At 36.6% G+C, this 27,102-nt stretch overlaps 3 protein-coding genes across 4 annotated transcripts; 2 read left to right on the forward strand and 1 right to left on the reverse strand.

Annotated features, from left to right (window-relative positions):
• Nucleotides 1-1,184: 1,184 nt before the first annotated feature.
• On the reverse strand, nt 1,185-2,066 carry LOC132308116 (uncharacterized). Its single transcript, XM_059806110.1, has one exon. It carries the CDS (start codon nt 1,992-1,994, stop codon nt 1,488-1,490), a length of 507 nt encoding a protein of 168 aa, XP_059662093.1. The 5' UTR covers nt 1,995-2,066; the 3' UTR covers nt 1,185-1,487.
• Nucleotides 2,067-5,232: 3,166 nt separating this feature from the next.
• On the forward strand, nt 5,233-10,201 carry LOC132308117 (uncharacterized). Of its 2 annotated transcripts, none has more exons than XM_059806111.1 (7): nt 5,233-5,418; nt 5,888-6,221; nt 8,320-8,454; nt 8,574-8,616; nt 9,526-9,597; nt 9,695-9,809; nt 9,903-10,201. In XM_059806111.1, exons 2-7 carry the CDS (start codon nt 5,902-5,904, stop codon nt 10,031-10,033), a joined length of 816 nt encoding a protein of 271 aa, XP_059662094.1. In that variant the 5' UTR covers nt 5,233-5,418; nt 5,888-5,901; the 3' UTR covers nt 10,034-10,201. The 2 variants fall into 2 exon arrangements, with proteins under 2 accessions (XP_059662094.1, XP_059662096.1); XM_059806113.1 differs by having other exon boundaries at nt 9,529-9,597.
• Nucleotides 10,202-12,946: 2,745 nt separating this feature from the next.
• On the forward strand, nt 12,947-17,513 carry LOC132308118 (protein NTM1-like 9). The gene is made up of 6 exons (XM_059806114.1): nt 12,947-13,236; nt 13,549-13,856; nt 15,359-15,652; nt 15,773-16,165; nt 16,415-16,819; nt 17,099-17,513. The coding sequence occupies exons 1-6, from the start codon at nt 13,071-13,073 to the stop codon at nt 17,342-17,344; spliced, it is 1,812 nt and encodes a 603-aa protein (XP_059662097.1). The 5' UTR covers nt 12,947-13,070; the 3' UTR covers nt 17,345-17,513.
• The last annotated feature ends 9,589 nt before the right edge of the window (nt 17,514-27,102 follow it).

Consider the following 27,102-nt stretch of genomic DNA (forward strand, 5'->3'; position numbering starts at 1 on the left):
GCCACTAAAAGAAATTAATTGCACTCCAATTAAATAGTAAATAACCTCTCAGTCAATGTTGCACTTTGACCCCTCTATGCATAATTATTTATCGGATAATTAAAGCCATTAATCCGACAATATAATTAATATAATTATTTTGTTACCTTTGATTATTTCCGTCTTGATCACAATAAAATATTTATTTGACAAAAATAATAATTTACAAAATAAATATATATAGAAAACATTTGTCTAAAACAGACGAAGGCCTTCGAATTTAATTTGTGATCAATCATAATCAAAATAAAATAAATACAAACAGCACTGATGCAAATATTAAGAATATAGATCTCTAACTATTAATTACATAATTACTCAAAATGTCAATTTAAGGATCCCGAGGTATCCGCCGAACAAATTAAAGTAATTATTAATTAATAAAAGAGTCTATACTTCTCTCATACTTGAGAGTCAAAAGCCATGACTGTGATAGAGAGCAATTGTATATGACAGCTCTCACAATATATCTCAATCTATCGTGGACTCGGTTCAAGTCTTAACTAATTAAATATCCATCCATAATTACCGACTTTGAACCATTTATGATTACTAATTTATAACATAGTAATAATTGCCATTACATACATTTATAAATATATCTTGTAATCAAGTGGACACAATTAATTCTATAATGAATCGAAAAATAATACATTCCATTCACCAATTGTATAATGCTTTAATGGTAATATTCAGATAAGGAATCATGACTTTTACAATCCAAAATAAGAATTTGCTATGCTAGGACACACATATCCCAACATGTACTACACTCTCATTTTATATATAATATTGCTCGAACTTCTAAAGAAAAATATAAAAATAGAAACTTTTGTTTTTGCACATCCCTCTAAAATATTAAGAAGTGTTGCAAATAATCAGATTTGGTTTGCAGACCCTCAAGAATGCATGGAATTGGCGCTTTGAAGTTGTAAAATTCCTATCATATCATTTTTTGATAATTGCAAAAAAATTTCCCAACTTTCACAAATTAATCATGGATTACCATCCTCGACTTTTGGTTTTTTCATCACTCCCTCAAGGTACTAATTAGAAACGCTTCGAATTAAATCCTTGAAATTTGATATGTTTTTTCCCTTGCAGTTTACCCTGTTTTTCTTCCGTCATGGGTAAAATGGTAAATAACTAATAAAATCAGCATAAATTTATGATTAATTAATGGGATTGTAAAACCAGTATTCTATATCATAAGCACTTTCGTATCAATAGTAGGAGATATATAGTCCCTTGCACATAGTATCAATACTATGGCATTACATATATGCATGCAGATCATGCATGCGCAGATTAACCTAAGAAACTATTGCAGAACAACATTCCGGATGGAAATTTATTGTGAATTGAAATGACTCAACATCAAAGTTTAAACATGCACGGACATCCAACGAAATACGTAGTAATATTTAAAGCAGCACACGAACTCTCATTTAATCGGAATGATCAGAATGCTGGTCACTTTTCGAGGTTTCTTTGTCTTTCTTCTTCTTCTCCTTCTTTCCATGCATACGGTGGTGTTCGTGTTCGTGTTCGTGTTCGTGTTCGTGTTGGTGTTCGACGTAGTCTGTGATCTCCAAATGAACACCAGGGTCGTTGGTGTTGTAGCTGCCACTTAGCATGAGTGAATTGTTGATGGCTTGGAAGTTGCTGTTCACATAGGTGCCCAATGCATCATTCTCACCTTCTTGAGGCTTGTCGTCTAGCTCGCTCCGCATTGTGGCTCCGGTGTTGGTTCCGGTGAGGGTGATGATACTCACGCCGTGGTCATCATCGCACTCGGTGGCATGGTGGCTCGAACCAGGCTTGTGAACGTGTTGGAGATTGGTCAGGCGATGGGCTAGTGCAGAGATCATCTCTCTGATCTCGCGGTCAAGGTGTTTTTGGCCCTCTCCTTCGGCCGGTAGAGTTGAAGTAGGCTTGATTGGTTCAGGAGGCATCGTTTCTTTGGTGAAGAGAGAGAGAGGAGGAGGAGGGGGATATTAGTTTTGGTATGCAAGACTTACAAATGGTGTTGGTATTTAAAGAGGGGCTGAATATAATATAATATAATATAAGTAGTGTTTGGGGGAATAAAGAAGTGAAGTGCCTTGCTTGCATGGCAATGCAAGGATATATGGATTTAATTTTATTCCCGTTAAAAGAAAAAGAAGTAAAGGATTAGTTAACCATGATGCATCACGTCACCTTTAACAATTCACGCTTTTGTAACTACTACGTTTTATATTTCTACACTGTATGACCGACACACAAGTTTTAGATCGAATAGACCATGTACTCTCAATGACTTATCATCTATAACATAATTCCCTATAGCTTGTTCAAATGAGCCAAATTCAATTACTTATGAGGAACTTAGAATATATTTTGGAAATGAAGAAACTTGGAGACGTTGAACAGAATTTTGATGGTACTAATTGAAATTGTTGCTTGTAATATTGCTATTGTTATTTTTAACATTTGAGTTTCTTCATAGAATTGCTATCTCCGTCTCATATTAGTTGTCCTCCTCAAAAACTTTGACTCACAATTTTTGTGAGTCAAAGTTACCGAAGTAGACATTTAATATGTGATATAGGTAATATATAAGTATATAAAATGAATATTATTAAAAATAATTTCAAATGACTCAAAAATAAAAAATGGTAGTGATCGAGTAAATTTTTTGAATTAAACAACTAATATGGGACGGAGGAGTATCAGATTATACTATTAATTTTGCCACTCAGTAGATCTAAGTTTAAGCTGAGAATATTTAAGAACCCTAACCGTAAAGGCAACACATGGAGATGATATGATAAAATTTCAACTGCAGGAGTTGGAGGAGGAAGTGTCCAAGAGGTTGAAGTTAAATGTTGGAACTTATAAATATACACAGATGATGGTGGTGATCCAATTTTAATTGCCTGTGAAGAGGACTTGCACGATTGTTTGAGTGCTTCCAATTTATTGAATATGAGTACAATCAAAATGTTAATTGCGCTAATTACCGGAATATTATCTTCAACTTGACTAATTATATATGCTATGTGTTGACAGTGGCAGAGTCAAAATTTTTTATTTGGGGTGGCCAAACTTGTACAATGTAATTAAAATTTGGAGTTGTTTTAAGCTATCTGTCATATAATTTTGTTTATAATGTCGTGAGAAAATTCAAAAAAGAATAAAATGCAACCTAAATAAATTTAAAAATTTAATATGAGAAAGAAAAATTCAGAGATGAAACATGAGGTACAAGAAAAAAAAGATATGTAAGAGCTAAAGAAAATCGCATTGTTAGCGAATCATTTTTTCTTCTACAATTGTTTTAATTTTTTAAAAATAAGATTATTATTTTAAAACTTATACAAGAAGTAGGCTCCTAATTTTTTTTTTTTTTTTTTCACAAGATCGATTTGGACTTTCAAGAGTATTGTTGAAATGGTGGTCCAAGTTAAAATTTTCTATAATCTTCAAAAATGTTGGGGGTTCAATTGAGTTTTTCAATAAATTTTAGGACCGCAAGTTATGTTTATTTACGAATTAGTTTTTTTTTGGAGGTATTTAGAAATTTTGAAAATTCTGGGGGAGGGGAACTTAAATATAAGGAATTAACTTTTTATTCAATATGAATCTATTGAATTTTTATCTTTTTACCGAAAATGTAAGAATTTTGCTTTTGCAAGTCGTGAAGGAGAAGTAAAACTCTCATGTCATTTATATATTATTAAAATATTACTACTATTATCTACCTAGAAATTATTATAAAATATCACTATTGCCCCTCACTTAATGGTCTGATCTGTCCCTAATTGTTGTGCAGATTTATTAAATGAATGTAACTATTTTTGTTTTTCTTTCTCTCTCTCTTTGGTTGAATTTTTTTACTTCCAATCTGTTTTAAAATTATATTAAATCAAAAAGAAAATAATAAAAAATAATGAAATAGAGGACTATCCGGTATTTAAAAAATAATTTAATTATGCCGGTTATAGTAATGACATAATATCACTAATTTATTAATGATAAGACCTACTAAAATAAAACTTTTACTTATATGATATGATATGACACAGGTAATAAACTATTAAAGGGGTATAAAAGTGATATTTAGTTCAATGACATATAAGGCCCACATAAAAGATTAAATTTTAAAAATAAAATGTTTGTAATAAATTTTTTTCAATGCATTTTAAATGTATATTTTTAATAGTATATGAACAAAAAAGAAGGGAGAGAAGAATAATTGGCCGATGATAAATGAATATGATTTTAATATATATGTTATAACTAGTAAGAATTACAATAATAATTAATATGTTATTTACTTCATTTAAACCACCTTTAATAGTCATAAATAGCTAACCATAAAAAGGATTTTTTTAAAAAAATTGAGGGGGCCCAACTTTACTTTTTGCATTACCATTAATGGCCATAAATAAGTAGTACAACTTTACTTGTTTACGTTTGGTTTATTTTGCACATAAATACAACTTTACTTGTTTACATTTACTCCGGATAAGAAAAGAAATATTAATTAGTGACATGGAATTAATTAGTGATCATTCCACGGATAAGATAAGAAATATTTGCAATTGAGAAACGTTAACCTTGTCTTCTCTTGTTTTATATGAAATCTAGACCCTAGTGGTAGGATGTTATTTTCATTATTAGATGCTTTATCCGATTCCAAGCTAAAGCTAGTTTACGGTCAAAATCTATAACACTGTATCTCGGAGTGACAGTAATACCCTTACACTTGATTTTAATTTTTGACTTGTTTCTTTTGGGTCATTGCTGTATTTTATATACACTGTGATGGTTTATGCGGTCAAATTATAAATATATTATTATTATTATTATTATTTTTTAATAAATTCAGTCACTTTTTATCCTCTTCCTTATTTATTATTTTTTAATTTAAAAATTCCATAATTATTTTTTAATTTAAAAATTCCATAATTAATAAAGTATTGCACTCTCCTTTGTTTTTTTAAAAATAAATTCAGCCACCTTTTATCCGTTTCCTTATTTATTGTTTTTTTAATTTAGTAAGTTATAAATGCGCCGAATTGTGCCACATCAGCTGTTATAATCATTTGCCTTTGTTTTTTCTCTTACTAATTGCAAATTAACTCTTGAGCGCCCAAGTCACGTTCACTGAGTCACTGTCAAATACATATATACTCAATAAAAAAAGTGAAATACCAAAGACGAGTGGTGGTGTTGTTGTTTGTGTTGGTTGAACGAATTAATCAGAATCCCACTCCGTTTGTTACTCAAGAAATCACTACATCAAAATACAAATTCCTCTCTTTCTATATCTCTCCTCCTTCCTTCTTCATTCAAACTTACTCCATGTATGTATCTCAATATTCAGTTCAGGTATGAGTTTCGATCTGCTCTCTCTCATCATCGACCGGTTTTCAAACTAGATTTTAATGCATTGTTGATAGACTCGATCTGTTCTCTTAATTTGCTTTTTTACATATTCTCTATTCCTATATGAATTTCATGCCTTCTAGGGTATTACATGTTCTTTACTTGTTGACAAATATTGCTTTTCTTGTGCTCTTTATTTGTTGACAGATTTTGTTTCTGTTAGGGTGAAGATACGTAATTTGTCTGCTTGATTCGAATTCGAGTTGCAAATTGGGAATTTTTTTGACCTAAGCTTTTATGCAACTCACCACACAATTATGTGTGTGTGTATATATATATATATGTGATTTTTTAGGATTTGGAGTTTGTTGAGTTCATCTTCAGTTTGCTTTAATAGTTATTGGGGATATACTGTGGTGGATTTGGTGAAATTTGGAGGGTTAGACTAATGGTTCTGGAACTGCTGTTATAGGATTTATAAATCAAATGCTGAATGATGCTTCAGTTGGAAATGGTGTTCCAATGGGTGACCAACACTGTGGTCATCTATCGGATCTTGAGACACAGGGAAATGCGGGGGGCAATGACCACGGCTTAGTGAGAGAATTAGCTGCCAACAACAGTGATCAAACAGTGCTCACCATTATGGTTTCTGATGGGGAATCGTTTGATCAGGTCGGCGTGACTGCAGAACCAGCAGGGAAGTTCACAAAGACCGTGGACTCCCCCGAGGAAGTAGTGGTCAATGTGGAATCTCCTAAGAAATCTTACTTGTCAAGGAATGCAAGTTCTCACGAACAGTGCAGGTATATGGCTTGGCTTGCAAAATGGATTATAATGTTTATTTATATCATATTTAGTACTCTGATTTAAATGTCACGGTTGATGAATCACCATTAAGGTCATAACTTTGGTTAAACCGCATGCTATCATATATTATACTATCTTCTTTCTGGAATTTTTATTCATCAAAACTACATTGGTACCCATTCTCTGATTTACTTGTACGCATACGGTTGTTATTTATTCTTTGAACTATGCAATTATTTTCTATTTTGTCATGAAATGTCACACTGAGAATAATGAAGTCCACATCATGGTTCCCACTCTTTTTATCCATTATAAACTTGGGACTGTCAAACCACAGAGTTTTGAACCATTGGTGCAGTCTGTTCACAGTTTTGAACCATTCCCTATCTTGCAGGCCTTTTCCCCTCCTTATCACCTAATACCTTACATCGGCTTGTTGTCCAAAACATTGTTTTCCTAAATTTCTATCATCCTAACTCCTTGAACCTACCTAATTGCAACATCTTCCAATCTATAGCGTATTACATTTCTTTCTCATGTTTAAACCCCAGCCCTAGAAGTTTACTCTTAGTTTCAAGTTTTGTCTTAAATGAGTTGTGGTTTTGGAACTTGCAAGAGAGTGCTTCTTTGCACTTGTCCTATAACACTCTAGAGGAACTCAAGGAAGGCTAAGAAATTACTGAGATGGAAATGCCTCAAACACTAGCAAAACTTGCATAAAAGGATGCTAAATCATGGAAATGCTTGGGACAAAGGCATGCCTAGCTCCCCCAAAAGCCTCATGCTTGTCAAGCTCGACCAAAGCACCTTATTTTACTATTGGCGTGGACCCGTTGGGCAGGTTAATACAAATCCCTGAAGTGCACATCTATTATTAAGATCAAGAGAAGCATGCCTTTATTATTTTTAATCATCCAATCATATATATATTTTTTCTCATTATTTATGGCCTTTGATGGACATGTTTCCTATCATGTCATGGTCTTATGCAATAGATCATATTTTCTGATTATATGGGACATCTTTTATTTGGGGATTCACAGGGTTATTGTTGACTACTTGAATTAAAAGTCTTGTGCTTGATTTCTTAAATATTTATAATAATCTACTATTTGTTTCACATTTCTATACATTTAAGTTTTTTTTTTAAAAAAAATTATTATTCTGCATTTGCAGTAGAATTTGAGTCTGTTGATGCATATCAAATTGCAAGAATATTGTCACATTTAATTAGCTAACACATTAGCTAACCCTCCTTGTCGATATATAAAAAAAATTCAGCTTTTCTTTCTAACTTCCTGAGTAGTTTGTGTTGCATACTTTGAATTTCTTTAATTGTGCATTGATATACATGAATGTTCCTATGCTAAAAACTCTCTAAACTTTCTCCGTCTCTCTACATATATATATATATATATATTTCTAGACTAATTTGTGTTGCATATTTACAAATTCTTTAATTGATTGATAATTTATTTCAGTAATACTGTGGCTTATTTCAGTCAAATCTGTGCTTATGCTTTGCCTTGCATTTAAATCTTAGGAAACCCTTGTTTCGTAGTGCTCCTTGAGCCTATAACACAACGTGTTCATGTGAAGACAGATGCCTATTAAAACAATTTAGTACGTTGAATACAAACAACTATATTTGAAGACGAGAGTGTGGAACATATAAATAAGATATTTTTCTAGGCTGTAAGTTCTGTAACCTTCTGAAATAAGGGCTGTCAAGCAGATTTGTGGATTTGATTCCAAAGCCACAGGCTTATAATATATTATATGAAATCTAAGCAAAACAAAATTTGCCAAAAGCCATACTAGCACGGTGGTGAAGGCATCTATAGAGATGGGGTGAATTTAGAATTCAGTCCAATCATATAAAGAAGCAGAAAGACCAATAGAAAGTTTGTTAAGATTTTTAAGAACTTATGAATTAAGCTTAATTTTCCCCTACTCTGATTTTCTCTCACAAAGTTGGTGAGTGGAAGAACAATTTAGTATCATTTCGTTCTGTAAAGCTTCTTAAAGAAAATTTCAAGGTATTGTCATGAACAACAGTGTCGTATTATTCATGGTTTATAAATTATCCTGCAGAGTTTGTCAACAGGAAAAGGAAGAAGCTTTGATAGATCTTGGTTGCCAATGTCGTGGTGGGCTTGCAAAAGCACACCTTTCATGCATAGGCACTTGGTTTCGTACAAGAGGTTCAAATAAATGCGAGATATGCCAGTAAGTTGTCCACTACATTGGTTCATGACTAACTTGGGCTTAGTTCTGAATGATATCATAATGTGATCCATCATGGTTATCATCATCATTACTGTTATTATTATTATTTATTTTTGCAGAGAAGAAGCTGTAAACGTGCCTCCTCCAGAATCCCAACCAAGTGTAGGTACTCTGTATCTTTGACTGTAAAGGTTTAGGATGAAATTTGAGGCTGTGCAAGTCTTTTGTGTCCATAAATGTTGAATATGCATGGTTTTAGCCTTGCAGTTCCAATGTTTCTCATCTTTCATTGTTGCAGTTCGTGTAATATTATGTAGCCCAAAGTTATAACTGGGCTAGATTCAGTTCATAAGTCCAGTGGTTGGTTCTTGGTTGTATGACTTCACCATCCTGGCTTTAATAATAAGTACCAATAATATTTAAAAAGTTACAAGGATGTTTTATGGAATTTTTTTTATATTCTTCTATTTTTTAGTCTGGTCTGAGTTGCAGTTCCAATGTTTCCATGTAGTTCGTCTCAATCTTTCATTGTTGCAGTTCGTGTAATATTATGTGGCCCAAAGTTATAACTGGGCTAGATTCAGTTCATAAGTCCAGTGGTTGGTTCTTGGTTGTATGACTTCACCATCCTGGCTTTAATAATAAGTACCAATAATATTTAAAAAGTCACAAGAATGTTTTATGGAAAAATCTTTGTATTCTTCTAAATTTATGCATGGTGTCAGTATACCTGAAATATAAATAATTTTCTGTTTCATATGGCACTTTGCTTCTGCTAGGAGTCCTTCCAAAATCCAAGAAGTCTAGTCTGGTCTGGGTCGCATGACACTGGTCTGCAGACCTTATATCACAATTCACATAGATATAAAATTGGACTTGATTAAAAGATGCGACCAGGTGTACAAACACTGTGAATCTATGTGTGGTTACACATCACCTTCGCATAGCCTGGTAATACAGAAACATTAATGATTAATGATAAGAACCATAGTAAGATTATTGATGTTCTTGTTAGCATATTTGTAGAATATCAAGATTACTGTCTGATTTTTTACTATTTTGTGTTTGAAGCAGATGAGTTACTGGGTTTGGAGGGTTGACCCTGCATTTAGAGGGTCTACTGTTCCGCAAGAACGTGAAAGGGTAAGGAGGTTTCATGCAGCCAACACCGTGCAATCTCTTTCATTTAGAAAGCTATGTTTCATTACTTTGAGTTCTCATTCATTTTCTTCTATAACAGGGTTGTTTTACTCCACTTTGGGTAGCATTCTCAATCCTTATTGGTGGTCTCTTGCTAGACGTGTTGATATCAGTCACCCTTGGTGTATCTGCACTGCCAGTGAACATTATAATTGGTACATAAATTTTATATGTTGATATGAGATTACAAACAGTTTTGAACTCGCATGTGTGGATGCCAATATTAAGCATCAAGACACATTGTACAGGGGTTATTGTTGTGCTGGGGCTTGGAACCGCTCTTCGGCTGGCATTGGACTTCTGCCATGAGTGGAGTGTAAGAAGAGTTGTGCAAACGGTGGAAACAAATGCGATTCCCGGCTACCATCCTGCTTTATAGGTAAATTTGTACATGAATCGGAAAAGAAAATTGTTCAATGTAAAAAATCATTTCACTGTTGCTTGCTTTGTGAGGGGCACCATTTTCCGGTCTCTACTTTCTGTTGTTGATACACCATGATTTTGTGTGGGGAAACATGATTCCCAATTAAATATTTTCTTTCAACTAGCAGTGTGATGCCTCTCAGTTGTTGCTTTACTGATAATATATTTTAGGTTGCAATATCAAATTCATTTTGTCCCCTTCCCAAGCAATTGCCAACGTAACGCATGATTTCAGCATCTTTGCAATGTTAAACTGCAGATGAGTATAATATCATATCTTCGAGAAGCCTAATTGTAAGTTTAATATTATTTATCAGTTACCTTTGATAGTTGATCAGGAATGAACAAAGGCAAACTTTTTGGGCGTGACAATATGGGTCACCAATCAGGGACGGATTTAAAGGGGATTTAGCACTCAACTTTTTTTTATTTTTTTTTATTTTCATTTTTTTTTATTTATTTATTTCCATTTTGCACAAATTTCTTTATAATTATAAAACGAGTAGTGATATTTGCCCCTATCATTTTCCTTAGCCTTCATTTGGTTAGATAGAATCAATGAGAAAAGAAAAAAAATATAAAATTTTGAAACTTTTTAGGAGTTTGGTCAGATAGAAAATGAAAAGTATTAGAAAATTAAGGATTCTCTTAATTTGTAACTCTGAAAACAGTTTACAAGAATTCAGAAAATAGAAAACTTTTATAACTGAGTTTTCAGAAAATGGAATTTTTTGTACAGTTTTCAGTTTTCTGTTATAAAAGTGTTCTGAGAGTTATAAAACAAGTAGGCTTTAAAATTTTCGTAACTTTCTATTTTCCAAATTTCATTTTAGCGCGAAACCGACATCTTTTTAATTTTTTCCAACAACTTCATTGCATTATTTTACACAACTTTATGGTATTTTTTTTACTGGGTTTCAAAGAATTGCAATCCAACAACAACTTTATCACCAATAGGGTTTTAATTAACTTGATTTTCATTTTTAGTTGTTTTAAAAATAAATTGTAGTTTTCAAGGTCTAAATTAATTAAAAATTCTATCATTTTTTTTTTATATATACAACCTACTAATTAATTTTTTTATTATTTTACCATTTTTATAAAATAAGGACAATTTAAGTATTTAAACTATAACATGATATTTTTTTACAATTTTTTAAAATAAATTTTCATCTTCACCAAATACATATTAAAAATTTACTTCTTTTTTTTTTTTTTTCATTCACTTTTCTTTTTCTTTTTCATTGTCTTTCTTTTCTTACTGTTTTCATCACGGAGCCTTATAAAAATGGTCGACAGTTTTTAGTCTTTGCTTTAGCCTCCTCCTTTTTTTTTTTTTTTGTCACCCTTTCTGCCGACCTTTAACCTTTTCCCCTTTTACGGACAAAGTAGACAGGGAATCTTGAACGCCTTTCTTGACAATGTTTATAGTTGCATGTTAGTTTTTAATTGTAGAAGTGTTTGAACTTGTATATTCTTTATCTACCAAGAGTGTTATGTTTAAACTAAATTATAATAGTTGGAGAGGGGAATTTGAACATTGACACATCTGTTCAGGAAGTTAAACGCTTTATAATTTAAACCCGTTATAATAAAGTGATAACAAGACGTATAAGTGCATCATCAATTTGATCCTTAATAATGATGCTATTAGACTCCACACACACGCGCATATATATATATATGGTGCATCAACAGTTTGATTCTTGATAATGACGTCATTAGATGATAGTGGTAGTAAATTATCTTAATATTATTTGACATTCTTACAGTTATGTAAGGTTTGTCAATATTATTGGACTTCCTTAAAATTCATAAAAAGAGTAATGAGTTCTTTATATATAAATATTGAATTAAGACACTTTTTTGAGATTGGTAAAAATTCAAATGAATCGTTTAATATAACTTTTAATTTATTAATTAAAATAAAGAGTTCATGACTCTTTTTCACCAGATAGCTCTCTTGAGAGCATCATTGTGATATGTATAACTAATTTTTTTTTGCTCTCATAGAGCCTCACGGGCATACAAATAATTTACAATGTCAATAGAAAAGGTGAAAGATTTTAAATACTTATATATTGTATGATAATTCAACTTAACACTTAAATCTGAATAAATAAAGAGTTTTATCTAATTACGTACATTTGTAAAGTAATTTGAATATTACTTAAAATGAAATAAAATTCTATTGGGTTCTCATCTATCTCTCATAGTGTAAGGTGTCTTCATAATAATGGGGACAAACGGGAATTTACCGCTTAAAACTTTAAGACTTAAATTTTTGCTACTTAATTTTTTATTTTATTTTATCAAATAACAACTTAATTTTTAATTTTATCCGGCATCCATTTATTAATAAAGAAAAAATAAATTAAGTGTTTTAAAGCAATTAAGTAAAATACTTAATTAAAAATCTAAAGAAAAATACTACCTAATAAACTCTATCTCATTTTAAGGAAATGCATTTGAAACATTTTTCTTTCTAATTATAACAATGGTAAGTTAGTTATAATTTAAGTCACATAACTTTTTTAAATTAATGATAAATAATTTTACGTAATCCTCCTTAACCAATGTAACTTTCACATTTTCAAGCACATCATATGTGACTAAATTTTTATTACTGTTGCGGTCATGAATTTCGGTTTCTGTTTTTATCTCGGTCTGAGTTTGGACAATGAAGAATTGATTTGGAACAGAATAATGAGTTCACGTGTAGTCTTGTTAGTATCCAAATCAGGAGTGGGATTTTCCCTAAATTTATAATAATGAGATTTGGGCCACTTGGCTGCAGCATTTCCTCACACGGGGCTGGGTCGGGTCAGAGGGCCCATTTCCCCTTAAAAAAAAATCACTTTCCCAAACACTGTAGTAGCACTGTTAGTAAAAACCAATTCGAGTTGAAGAAGAAGAAGAAAAAGAAAAGGTGGTCGCTTTATTTTTCGTTCAGTGTTGGTGAGAGATCTAATCTGTGAAGTGTGTGTGCGAAGATGGTGGCCCTTTCGACGGAGTCACTCCCTCTGGGTTTCAGATTCAGACCTACTGACGAAGAGCTCATAAATCACTACCTCAGGCTCAAGATCAACGGTCGTAATTCTGAGGTCGATGTCATACCCGAAATCGACGTCTGCAAGTGGGAACCTTGGGATTTGCCAGGTATCTATGCATCTCTACACCCATATATATATATATGTATATATATGCGCGCGCACACACACCCTCATAGATTATACGTTCTTTTCCTGATTCGATTCCCCAATTTATCTCCTATTAAAGAAAATATGCGAAAGAAACAAAAAAGAAGAAGAAGGAATTTACTCGAATCAGTCGATTCGTTTTTTCTAATGGAATTTATCTTTGTATATATACTTCCTAATTTTGGGATAAAATTGTTTTGTGCTTTAGATAAGAAATTGGTGTTTATTATGCTTTGATTTCTCTAAGTGGTTTTGTGTGTGTATTTTTTAGGGTTATCTGTGATAAAGACAGAAGACCCAGAGTGGTTCTTCTTCTGTCCGCGTGATAGGAAATACCCAAATGGGCATAGGTCCAACAGGGCTACTGATGCTGGTTACTGGAAGGCCACGGGTAAGGATCGGACCATTAAGTCTTCCAAGTCGTTTTCGACTTCCAGCCGCTCCAACGGCCACTTGATCGGCATGAAGAAGACTCTGGTGTTCTACAGAGGCCGTGCTCCCAAGGGCAAGCGCACCAACTGGATCATGCATGAGTATCGTGCCACCCAAAAAGATCTTGATGGCACCAGTCCTGGACAGGTCTTGATTTTTCCACATTTCTAACATCAATGATTGCGTAAATTATCCTGTTCTTGCCATGCTGTTAATTTTATTGTCTACAATTGATACTTGCTTGGACATTGCTAGTTATTAACCTGCTGTGTCACACTGTATTGTTAGTAATTCCTACTTGCTTGGATATTCATAGTTATTATTAAGCTGCTGTGTCACAGTGACATTTGTTGTTTCATTTCAGCTCTGATGAAGCATTTGAAATTACCACTTTAGCTGATGAATCATTTTATGGAATTTGTAGTCTTTTGGGGGGCTTAACTGATTCAATTATTAACCTGCTGTGTCACACGGACGTCTGTTGTTTCATTCCAGCTTTGGTAAAGCATATGAAATTCCCATGCTCCTTTAGGTTCTTTGAATTTATAGTTCCTTCAGGGCCTTAATATGTTATATATGTTTGTGTATTTCTACCCTTCTTCGGATCATTCTTTAGCTAAGAATCTTTGAAAATCATAAACACAAAAGTGGATACCTCTTCTTTCCCTTCACGCCTATCTTTTTCATGCTTCACTTGTTCACATAATAGGTTTATGATCTTTAACTCCCATTCTAGCCAAGATATATTGGGATGTTGAAAAGTTCAAGCGTTCTATATATGTGTTGGCACTCTAATGTGAAAATATTCGAGGTCTGTTCGATGGGTTTATGTCCCTTTAGTCCTTGCTCTTTTTCCTTGCTCTCCATAAGACTAATGTCTAACTATACAATTACACATCTTAGGAGGGATTTGAATCTTTTGATTATTTGTTGACAGATAGGATATGCTGATGAAATTTTACATCTCAGTATTTCACTCACTTAGAGAGCAACATCTAAGGTAATTTTCTTTCTCAAGAGCAAAGAAACTTACCTTTATCAATGCTAGACAAATGATGCTCTAGTTTTTTTATTAGTCTACAATACTGTGAAATCTGAGATCTCTGTGGAGTTCTCTAGATGCGTCAGTCCCTCCCTTGCCTGGTACTCAAACAATCCGCTCCTTGAGACTTTGTGATCACATCATTTATATACTTTCATCAAACTCTAATCACTTTAATCATTGAATTCATTTCTATCTGTGGTATGCTTATTATTTATGTTGGAATCAAGATTAATATATTCATTTCAACTTGTTAACGTGAAATGTTTTCGATGAATGGGAAGAAATTTGTTGCTGCCATTTGGAGCAGTGACTTATCTTTCCTAAAAGCTTAACATTTCTGCTGTTTATAGAAGATATTCTATCAAGATCGCTGATGATTTCTAGATTGATGTTGCAGGAAGGATTAACAAGGGATTTTAAAATAAATTCATGTGTGTCTTTTGTACAAATAATTTTTCTTATACTCATTACTAATTTAAAGAATTTGAATTCATATCTCATTGTTCTGTCCAGTTGTATGAGCAGTAAACAATTAATTCTCAATTATATTCCTGGAAGTTTTGGATTTTTTATTTATAATTTTTGCTTCTTTTACATGGCACAGGGGCCCTTTGTTCTCTGCCGGTTGTTCCACAAGCCAGATGAGAAGGATGAGGTACTGAAGGATGATGAAGTTGAACCCGCTGCCTTGTCTCCTATGACAACAAAATCCTCTCCTGATGACACGTCGTTAGTTCTCTTTCAAGACACACCAATGCTCGATGTGGAAACTCGAACGCAACCAGAAGGAATTAAGAGGTGGCTTACGGACAACTCTCACAACGTGACCCCTAATGCTCTTGTGCATGTTGGGAGCTGCATTTCTGATGCTGATCACTCAGAAGAAACAGCTACTGAGGTGATAATAGTTCTAAAGATTAAAATCTTTGTTGTAGCAGTAATCTATTATCCATGCAATCTCACTTCTTTTGATGAAGCTCATTAACCAGAGTTTTGTTTTCTGGATATTTATCCTCAGTTGTATCCAGGAGGAGATTCGATGTTCTTTGAGTCTACATGTGGTCAAATTGATTGCAAAGTCTTCTCCCCATTGCAATCTCAGATTCACACAGAGCTAGGGCCTTTCTCAGGTTCCCCCTTTTCCAATGATTTCGGCAATGATCATAGTAGATTTGATTTTCGGGATGGTACCTGTGAACAGGATGTATCCTTCTCAGAGCTGTTGGAAGTGTTTCCGAACCATGATCAGAACTCTTGTGAAGATTCAAACAGTGGCAAAAACTCGACTATTGAAAGTGATACCCAAATGTCTGGGTACTTTTCCCTGTTACAGCATGGGTTGCCTGGGAACTCCTATCTTGAGGACAGAGGATTTTGCAGTGACATGGACGCTAACATAAATCGAGCGCAGGTAAAAAATGCTTCCAGTTGTTTGTGAACCACTACATTAGTTTATTACATAGTCGTATTAAACACCAAAATTTAAGTTGATGGTTGTGTAACCTCCACATCTCATATGGTTGAGTGGAAGTTATTGTGTTAAGACAAATTCTGATCTCTAGAATATTGTTTTGGAATGGTCAATTGGTAGTTATTATGTTAAAATACAAATTCTGATCTCTAGGTCTATGTCCATGCTGATGTCATGGATTTCTTGCAGATGCAAACGTCCCTAAGATCTGGTCAAGTTCATCCTTCACCTTCTTATGGTGAGCTCAGAATGGATGATACGGGTGTTCTTTGTGATGATTCTCCTGGACAAGATGCTTCATCTGCTGATTCCATTATGGGTTCATCCCAAGGTTTTGTCAATAATCTTGAATTATCAAGTAGTCAAACAAATCCTGATAATTATGGCAGCGATCCTGTTAGAGGAACTGGAATCAAGATTAGGCCTCGCAAGTCACAGAACCAACCATGTACTGAAAACTTTGGGACTCAGGGCATTGCCCCGAGAAGAATCCGTTTGCAGACGAACCCATCACCTGTATCAGTATGTTCTTTCCAATCAGGAAGTGCTAGCGGCTACAGCAAAGAACAGGAAGCACAATCAGCCTTTGTGGAGGTGAGTTTCATTAAATATGATTTATGTCCAAACCTTAAAGAACGCTATCAAAGTAATGAACTTGTTTGTAGAAACTCAGTAAAGTCCGAATGAGAAAGGCTGCCTAAGTGTGACAACTGAGCTCAAGGATATTTAGAATATTTAAACCAGTCATTTACATGGAGATATTTTATAGCTGCTCTTTTTACAAATCTTTTGACAGCAACAATTGTTTCCTGAACTTTGGAGTGTAGAAATTTGAAAATACTGATTTGTCTCTTGTTAACTCTTTATAAACAGGCCAGAGAAGGTGCAGAGCAAACCGATGAGAACGCGGAAACTGCTCAAGAATCCAATGCTATAATACAGAAATTGAGGGTGAAACAGGAAGATGAGATAAGCAACTGCCTTAAAGGTTTGTCCCTGCTGTCAGTAGCTCCAGCTAGACGTGGTTTAAGTTTTCCGTCAATTTATATAATTACTATATCTGTAGTTATGATCCTGTTCGTAGTCTTAATTGGGTTACGGAAATGTCTTAGATCTTGACGTTGTATGGATAAAATGTACCATGTTATGTTCTTGTTTATTATGTTACGGTAGAACGAGGGCTAGGATCTGTAAATTGCAAGCTTGCTTATGTACAATTCAGTATAGGTTGTATAATGAACAATTATTTATATATATATATATATGTGTGTATTTGTTTAGTTTTTCATAGCAACTGTCCATTTAAGCATTTTGTCAGGTATTCAAGATTCATGTTGAACTGACACTCCTTGGGCCTTGGTATGTAATTTTGGAAATTCTTACAAATTCTTTTTCTTGCCTCATGTGTTTTGGTTTGTTCAGAGACTGTTTTTAGCATTCAAATATATATATATATATATATATATATATATATATATATATAGTCCTAATCTCTTGCTCCCCATGGAGTAAGAAATTAATCCATATTTTCTATATAGACCGTTATATTAAATTTAATGGTCATTTTTCAAACTCACTTTTGACCTTTCCTTTTAACACAAAACTAATCTCACCCTATTTTTAGTTTCTATATTTAATTTTACCATTATCTCCATATCTTTGTGCGTTGAATTTGAATCCATGGATAAAAGTGTGGACAAATGATTACTCTCAATGGATAAGGTTGTGAAAAGAGTTTCACCCATTTTTTTAAGGTTGTGAAAAGCGCTTCACTCATTTTTTTTGGATTACCTTGTTGTTTCTGAGGTGGATTCTACAATCCCACCATAGTCAGTACATCATCATCATCCAATAATCAAACTCACAAATTTACAAATTCAATAATGAATTTTATCAAATGTTTAACTTCAAATTGAAATAGAAAGAATTTTTGTTCAAACTTTAAAAGAAATTTTCTTCAATTTCAAGTCTAATAAATCAATTTGATATTCCAAAATGCAATATTACAGTATATTTGTTGGTAAATTTACTTATACTAGAGAAGTATATTAATTTACTTATACTTAGAACAATAAGATTTTTTAGAAAAATGTCCGGTCAAACCTCGTTAGCAGATGACTTTCTTTATCCAATTAAGAATGTTATAGGCTTATTGAGGTTATTGAAAATGGTTTATTGGGTGGGGTCCACGTGAAGCTACGTCTCAATTGTCTAAATGGCTAGGACGGTCCACGCTGGTTTGGGCGCACAGAATTAGACCTTATAGTAGTATAGTACGACACCAGTCAGGGTTGAAGACCAAGCACCCCAGAGCTTCTGATTTCCTTTTTTGAGACTGGCAGGGGCAAAATTACCATGTTATTAACCCGATCGCTTCTTGCGGAAGTGCCTACCAAGTCAAGGAGGGCTTCACATTCATTCTGAAAGCGCCCCATAGCTATAGCTCTTGAAGATGATTAGGTTTCGAGGGAGGAGAGGGCCTATATGCATAAGACATGCATATTTGAGTGCATATCCTCTTTGACCAGCAGTTGTTGAAGTATAGCTTGCTGCTAAGAGATAAGGAGTGAGAGAGTTTCTCCTCTTTGATTAGTAGGCGGTCTTAGGGACAGTAATAGGGAAAATCCCAATTGAATAATCCACATGGAAAAAGAAAGAAAATAAGGGGCTATTCCATCTGAATAAGATCTACGACCAAGCTTGCTTCGTTTCTCTGGTAGTTTCAGGGTAGACCAAGCCAATTATAATAAAAAGGCCGGACCCCTCACTCCAGCAGCTTCTAAGGCATTGTTTTATTGTAACCATCCTTTCAGGCTGGCTTCCTTAAGTTTAATTGAGAATCGGATCTTAGCCGCTGTGTAGGACAAGTTTCACACCTTTTTGAGATTTTTCTTCTTTTTGATGTACGGCAATGAAAGAGCCTTTAAACTCACGTTTGGGGGACAAATAGCTCCCTCCCCATTCCTCTACCTTTGGTCAGTATCCTTTGGAATGGAAGAAATGAACCTGCTGGGGACTGTGAGCAAGTTTCTACTAAGCCTACCTTAATTTCAGCATTTGCATTTGAAGCTAGATTTGAATCACTTGATCCGCGTGCCCCCCCAACTAACTTACATTCTTCATGTAAAAAGCTCCGTGAGTAAGCTTATAGACAATCCTTGAGATCAAAGATATCCCCATAAAATGGATTATGGAATGGATTTTGATCTTGACTAGCCATTACAAGGAGCAGAGTGATCCCTTTCCTTCACAAGGAAGTAGTCTAAGGTAAGCGGCAGCATTTCCTTCATTGGTCTACTCCGCTTACTAGCCCCGCTTTAGCCCTAGGTCTCGTTAGCTGTTCTGCTATTTCGACCGATCCCAACTTCTAAAACCCCCGTATTTTGGGCACACGCGCGACACTGTTTACTTGAAACCCCACGCTTGGAGGCCAAGATTGGGGGGGATCCTAGAGAGAGAGGGTCATCTCGTGCAAAAGGCTATCAAATTGACATACCAGTAAGAGTTTACTATAGGAAGTGGCCAAGTTCTAAGGAATTGATTCTACACAAAGATTTATAGGGATTTCCAACTATGGAATACAAGCTCACTAATCTGTTGGGTCAACGGGATAAGTCCCCGTTGCTTGATCCCTCGTCTTTCCCTTTGAGGAAGCGAGTGAAGAGGTGTTTCTGCCATTTCTTGCTGTAAATTCTTTAGAAGGTTCTTCGGGAAGATCTGCGAGAAGGGGGCGGGCGCCTTCGGAGGATCATTGGTTGGAATCCTTCATTTTCATATTGATTTAGTAGAGATTAATGAGAATATGAAGAAGTTAATGCAATGAGCTTTAGCCTACTTTATTGTAGGTTATTTTGTGTCAAAAATCCCCCTATTTACCAGAGATGGGGGTAGGCATGCAGTGTACTATCAAACAGAAATCGAAAAGAGAAGTTTGCTTCTCGTTGTACTTGTTTTCTCTCTTGACTTCCGCTCTTTGTTTTCATCACTTGATCCGTCTAGCACCTTTTTGCACATTAGCTCGAGGCATTGTTCGTTCGCTCTCCCTCTCCCGCTTCACCAGGTTTGACCACGTACTATCAGTAATCTTAGTGAATCTTTGAGTTTGATCCTGGCTCAGGATGAACGCTGGTGGCATGCTTAACACATGCAAGTCGAACCATTTCTTTCTCTAGATCGAAGTCCTAAAAGCATCCCTCTATCTATATCAGTCCGATCCTGTGATTCTGTCTTTACTCCCTCGCTTTTCTTTTCCAATCTCTCAGAAACTCGGATATCTCATTCCATGTCCTTCCCTGCAACACTATTCATCGATCAGGCAAGCTCAAACTAAGTAACGAGCTAGCTTTGTTAATCGCTCCTGAACTCGTGCTCATAACTAAACGCGTATATAATGCCGCAGTTGCCAACCTTTTGGCAGTGGAAAAGAGCTAGTTCCATTTCTGCTAGTAGATGTTAACAAATCACCTTCTCAGATTGACACCTACATAGGGCACAACCCTTGCTTTCACTAGGCTTTATGCCTATAATGACTGGTAAGCGTAAATCAACCTATCGTATCGACGAGTACCTCTGTTTTAGACTTGTCTCTTCCCATTTCCCTTCGAAAAGGTAAACGTCTTTGATCTTTCAAAGTTGTAAGTCAACGTGTCTTTGATGCCACTCATACAGGAGGCCCTTCTTTGTGTGTGGTTAAAAGCCATACTTAAATATGAAGGTCTCTGCTCCCGAGCAATGATGCGGGGATCTACTAACCAATGCAACTGGTAGGGGTTTTGTAGAACGATAGGTTACCATCTTCCTTCAGTCTTTCGTTTGTCTTCCAGGTCTCTTTGTGTGTAAAGTTTTGGTTGGTAGGGTCCTACCGTGTGAATCAGTTGCAGTTGGTTAAGTTTATATTCTAAGGGAAGGGAGGGCTTTCGAGCAATCAGTTAAGCTCTTTCTGTATTAGTTAACGGTTAAGCGATATCTCTATTAAATAGATCTCTTTTTTCCTTTCTAACTGTACTACTTGTGAGTAAGGGACTCTTTGAAGCAAGAAAATGGATACGCGTTAGCCGGAGAAAGGTAGCTAGCTCAGTAGAATATATTATATTAAGAGAAGAGGAGTGAAAGGCAGGCGAAGCCATAAAAGATAGGCAGGCAATCCGTCCACGAATACCGATTCCTTTAGAAATAGATCTTCCTTTCCTGTATCAGTCTGGTAGCCTTCCCTTTCTCGGTCTAGCATTCCGCGGTGCAGTCAATCAGTTAATCGATATCTTCTTTCGCTAAGTCCCCGGAATCAAACATCAATTCTATGGCTGTGGTTACAAGGGGACAAACAAAAGGAAATCAATCTCTCGGGTGGTTTTCCCATTGAGTCATCCCTCTTCAATTTTCCTCTATTGGAACCTGCGCCACTAGACACACGAACTCTTCAAGAAAAAAGCAAACTTGGTGCTTCACTCTCGGCCGAAGCGTTGTCTTACTACGTTGTTACGGATCTGAACTCCGATAATATATCTTGACTACTATTAGCTCCTTTCTTACCATAATCTGTGTGTCCACTTCTTGAGTCAGTCAGTAATGTACTAGCTATTCCTCCCCTCTCCTCCTGTTTTCTAGAGACAACCTTGGACTTAGTGCATTGCACGTTCCAATACAAGTGAGATCAGGTGTTGAATTACGGAAAAACAGACTGGATACCTATCCTTATAACTCGTCGGAACACATTCCAGTTTTTGATGAAAGCGAGGTGGTGCTGGCACAACTAGTTCAACGCAACCCCGGTAGTCAGAGGCTTATTTCATTTATTGATGCTCCGTATATTCGTCTAAACAAAATCTTTACATCTTATAAGTCAATATGACGAATTCGAAAGAGCTCATAAACAAAGGAAAGACGGGCACAGCAAGACGACAAAACTAGGAATCGTCTCACAGATTTCGTACCCAACAACCAAGTTCTTCTTCTTGAACTTTGTGGGAAGCCAGCTTTTAAGAGGGCTCTGACCGAACCCAAGTGGCCGTACCCACATTAGCCAATGTCACCGACCACGGAGTGGTGGAAGCTTGTCTTGAGGTTGACGTAGAAAGGGTTGGCTGGCCAAGCACTTCGTTACACGCTGCGGGCCAGTATGCGCTGTCCCTTTACGCGGGAAGGACAAATAAGCTGTCAGATGAGGGAAATACCACGGGAAATGACTTAGAGCCTCACCCAGTTAAGGAATAAAGGGAATATGCAAAGACTTACGCTATATGAAGCAGAGCGTTCGTACCCCAGCCAATTAGATGGGGTCCTCCCTACCAAGCTCACTACGGATACGCAAACAAAAAAGAATGATAGAAAAGATGAGGCACTCACAAAGACATTCTAGCGAAGGGGCTTTTTCCTCCTTGTTAGGATCATGTCAGCTACTCTTCTCAGAGAATCATTCGACGGGAAAGGCACCCATATGTATGTTTTTTTGTTGGAGTTGCTACAGGGCGCGTCCTTGACTCCATTCCAGACCAAACAAACCAGGCTATGATTCCAAGTCAAGGAGCAAGCTCTCCATACGGTTCAGCATATTCGGTTTCGAGATAGAGCCCGGCTTGAACTGTTGTAAGCTAGCAAGCGGGTAGAGTAGAACTTGCTTAGTGGAAGTGGAGTACCTGCTGACAACCACTAGCTATGACAACGGTTAGCTCAAAATGGGGAATATTGACTTGCTAACCTCGAACGGCAGCCACCATTGGACCCAAAGTCAGTCGTGCAGCTCTTTTGTTTTTGCCACTGTGCGGTGGACTTTGTTCCACATAAGCATAAGGGGTAGAGAGGCACTAATGTTTTGATCTACTGAAGAACCTTTTGGACTGAAGCTGACATTAGGTTTGATTCTTATCTTCTGCTCTGCCAATGTCGCTTCTTATTTTTTACTGGGCAGCTGTGGCTGTTGCCTATATTTGTTCTGCTCTAAAGTAGAGGGGCGAGAAATTGAAAGTCAATTAAGGGTCGAACACCTGGCCGGAAAGGCTCTTAATCAAGACAATTCCTTGACCTATCACCATTCTAAGCAAAAGGAAAGGCTTGCTTCTTGCTCAAGAAAGTCATAACCGATAGCTTAGGAAGTTTGTTTGCAACTTCCATTCTGACTTGGCCTGATTCAATGAAAATAGCTCTTTCGAAAGTCTTGTCTGATAGGCAATTCCTGGGATAGGAAGGATAGGAACAGCTTTCTTTAAGAACGGGAGGAACTTGGCTGCGGCTACCCCGAGTTTAGGAATTGTTACTAAGTAAGAAAAGGAATTCTAGCTTGCTTGACCGGGCGGTCCTATTATGTATTTCCCACAAAAGGCAGTCAAAGGCATGGTCTTATTCTCTATTTGCTGCTCTCCATCGTGGTTGCCTACGATGTCCCAGTTACTACAATGAGGAGACTATCAACCTCTCTGGACTCACCAAGCCCTTGGCTTCAAAGGTTCATCCTTCGCAAAAATCAAGCATAGTTAGCTTATTTCATAGTTGTGATCGGTTCTTCACTCTTTCTTCGTATTTTCCTATAATAGAAAGAATTCTCTTTCATTACTCAACTGGTATTCATTTGCTCCCAAAAAGCTCTGTTTTCGGTTTCTATTGGATCATCCTTTTTGCTCTTGTTTTGCGCCGATGATCCCTCCAAAAGTGAACTAGGTAGGTGTTCTTAGCGATTCTTTCTTGAGCTTTGTCGAAAGGAATAGGGGCTCTAGGACCCTACTTTATGAACAAGAGGCGGCCAACAAACAAATGTCCAGCATTGGATCCGTACCGTAGAAAGATGTGAGATCAATAACTGTAGTTTGGGGTACCCATATCTATATCACAGGATAGATTTCTCGTTTAGGTTCTTCCTTAGCTCTCTGTCTTTTGCTGTTGAACTGCTTGATGCAAGATTGGGCTAAGGCCCTATATACCACTGGGGGAGGAAATGTTTGTTTGCAAGAAATTCAACCATTGGCCTGTCCGTTAAGCCGAAAGAATAGGAAAGGCTCAAGATTCAGAGACCTAGGAGAGGTCAAGGTTTACCAAACGGGGAATCAAAACCAACAGATCCACTAACAGAAATCCCTCTTCCTCCGAGCTTAGCTTATGGGCTTCGAGATCACAGTAGAATCGAATCTGGAGATCGAGTGTAGGGGGGCGGAGTCAATACTCTTCCCAGAAGAAGACAAGCAGTCGACCCTTGATAGGAGGCATATGATCACAGGCTCAGATTTGTGCCCTTGTCTAAAGTGAAGGCATTAGGCCGCAACTAACAAAATCTTTCAAAATGATACAACTGGTACAAGATTACATTCCAAGCGAGGTTGTAAAGTGCTCACTCCTTCTACGAGAATTTTGCCTTGACTAGACAGAATGGGCTCTTAGGCTATCATTTACCTTTCCATTTCCGAAGGAAACCGTTGAAAAAAGAAGCCCGCTTTCAATTATCTTTAAATAGAAATTCATTCCGTGTTCAACCTTTCTAATGTGAGAAGAAATGACAGATACTTTCTGACTATTCATGCACTATCTGCGGACCTGGGTCACCTCGCAGAGGATCCCTGTCTCGGGGGCAAGATAACGCAAAACCGGCGCCAGACGCACTGGCAATGAGCCGTTCCGGCGGAAAGGTCTCTACTACGCTCTCTCTCTCGAGTACCTACAGGTAAGGGGCCGGTGTGAGGTCCCCCTTCACCAACTCAGCAACCGGACAAGATTTTCTGACTCGCTTGGCCCCGATGCTGAATTCCATTCTTCAAGATTTTCAGAGCAGAACAACATGGGATACAATTCGGGAGAAATCCCTTCTTGCTCGCTCTCTTGCCCCTTTGGATATTACCTTGTCCAGAGCGGGTCGTGCATCCATAGAAAGGAATCTCCTCTACTACTGCAGTAGAGTATGCTTCCACTCCAACGTAGATGTCACTTTCTGAATAGCTATCGAATACCAGCGAGCAGCCAATGGACAAAGAATAGGGCCGGTAACCTCCTACCTTTCTGTGCCCACGATTGTAGACCTGACATGAGTGGATTTCCTTATAGATAGAACTGTTAGCCGCCTACCTTATTGGAGTGGAGGTGAGTTTCGTGTCTGGAAGTTCCTGCTTTAGAGCCCTCATCCTGGGTTTGACTTCTGCCCTTCACTAGTGGTTGTGTGCCTTCATGATGTGTCTCTAAGGGAAAGCTCCTTCATTGCTAGTCTAACAACCAGCGAATCCCCTCGTTAAGCCTATCTATCTAATTGGGGAAACTAGCTATTTGCTTCTGCTCAAGAAAGCACGCGCACTCTATTTGAAGGAAGAAATGAAGTAAATGGACTAAGAAAATAAGGATAGACTCCTCAGTCTTGCTCTACTTCCAAGTTCAGATCCACAAAATAGAAAGGAGTTAACTGGCTTTTTCTTTGTTGCTTATAAATAAGTCCGAAGGCTGAAGATTGGATTGCTTCTCAGAGCAAAAAGAGAAGTTGGCTTGCCTGATTCGCTATCTGATTTGGTATGTATGTAGTCACAGGTTCACTTCTAGACTGACTGTATAGGGAGAGCCCTGTTCCTTGCCAACTCTCAAACTCATCCGCTTGCCAATGTAGAATTGGACCTCGTACTTCCGTACTAACCCCTTATATCGGTTCTTCGACTTCCCTACTAGCTGCTCAATCTATATCATATGCGGGTCAGTGGGATTGGAATATGGGCTTTCTTTCGTGGTCGACTAGCCCTCTTTCTTAATGATTCTTTTCTCCGACTGTCCGTTGAAGCGACTTCACACACTTGCGTTAATATAATACCGACGTTTTCCGTCGAAGTATTCAACTCCCCCGCCCAGCCAAACACTATATAAACGCTCTACTCTATCAGACCAGTAGTACTACCTTCTTATGCATTCAAAAAGGGCAGATGACACCATTCTATAGCCGGCGATAGGAACAATCTTTGTACCACATAAATAAAAGCCTTCTTTCTACCTCTTGACTGAACTTGACCCGGCCATGCTCGTGCAATGGCACTTCCTACTCATTTCCGTTCCGAGTCTAATATAATGTTTGGTTCACTGGCTACACGATCGAGGGAACGTAGGAATGAAATGGAATATCACACATCTATCTCTCCATCCGATAACTGGTTACTAGATCTGTAACCTAAATAAACAGATTCACATAAGAGCCTTTATGTCTAGATCGGCATTAAACATCAAATAGAAATATGAACATGGGGTATGGAAGTTAGGGATGCTGTAAAGCTAAGAACTCGTGTTAGTTAGTTACAACCTTGGTGCTTCCGAAAAGATGTGCTTGCACTCGTTCTTTAGGTAAGGAGCCGTGAGCTCAGAAGAGCGTTATGATGAAAACGAAGCGGAAGGGAGTCAGAATCTTGCAAAGAAAGGACACATCCCAGAAGCTATGAACTGTCACCAAGGAGCGGAAATGTCTTCTATGTATGTGATGGCTTGGACTTCGTTCCTCCTACTTCACTAGCTCCGGTAACACCCCCACAAGCTAAGTACCGCGATAAGGCAAGTAAGATCGTATCCTCTCGAGCAATAGGCGAGGCACTAGCTTTTCTTTTAGTTCGGATTATCGTATAATGATTCTAGAAGCCTTTCACTTACTAGTTCGATTCAGGCAATTGAGTGTTTCTACCAATGAATGAAGATTTGCAACGAATATGAATTTAGATTCGCTTAAGTAAAGAAGACTAACAAAGCACTCTACAGCAGCTATGCAAAAGGAGAGCAGTTTCGAATGATCTTAAGAAAGAGAGAAGAAAGCGAAACAGATCAGAAATCTTTGAATAACAGATGATGAGCAAGGCTGACTATAGGAATCTAAGAATAGTGAGGAACGAAGCAACAGGCTGACTGTTAGAAGGAAGTGGAACGCTTACCTGATCACTCAACCG

The sequence above is a fragment of the Cornus florida genome, unplaced genomic scaffold (assembly GCF_030987335.1).
Source record: "Cornus florida cultivar Cherokee Brave unplaced genomic scaffold, ASM3098733v1 CherokeeBrave_3.0.0_Hap2_Chr05, whole genome shotgun sequence".
NCBI lineage: Eukaryota > Viridiplantae > Streptophyta > Magnoliopsida > Cornales > Cornaceae > Cornus > Cornus florida.

Bases quoted from the DNA above. Each gene is read 5' to 3' on its own strand.
- LOC132308116 (XM_059806110.1), bottom strand. From the start codon at position 1,994: ATGCCTCCTGAACCAATCAAGCCTACTTCAACTCTACCGGCCGAAGGA.
- LOC132308118 (XM_059806114.1), top strand. From the start codon at position 13,071: ATGGTGGCCCTTTCGACGGAGTCACTCCCTCTGGGTTTCAGATTCAGA. The intron at 13,857-15,358 runs GTCTTGATTTTT...TACATGGCACAG, and splicing joins ATGGCACCAGTCCTGGACAG to GGGCCCTTTGTTCTCTGCCG. The intron at 16,820-17,098 runs GTGAGTTTCATT...CTTTATAAACAG, and splicing joins CACAATCAGCCTTTGTGGAG to GCCAGAGAAGGTGCAGAGCA.
- LOC132308117 (XM_059806111.1), top strand. From the start codon at position 5,902: ATGCTGAATGATGCTTCAGTTGGAAATGGTGTTCCAATGGGTGACCAA. The intron at 8,617-9,525 runs GTAGGTACTCTG...TTGTGTTTGAAG, and splicing joins CTCCAGAATCCCAACCAAGT to CAGATGAGTTACTGGGTTTG. The intron at 9,598-9,694 runs GTAAGGAGGTTT...CTTCTATAACAG, and splicing joins TTCCGCAAGAACGTGAAAGG to GGTTGTTTTACTCCACTTTG.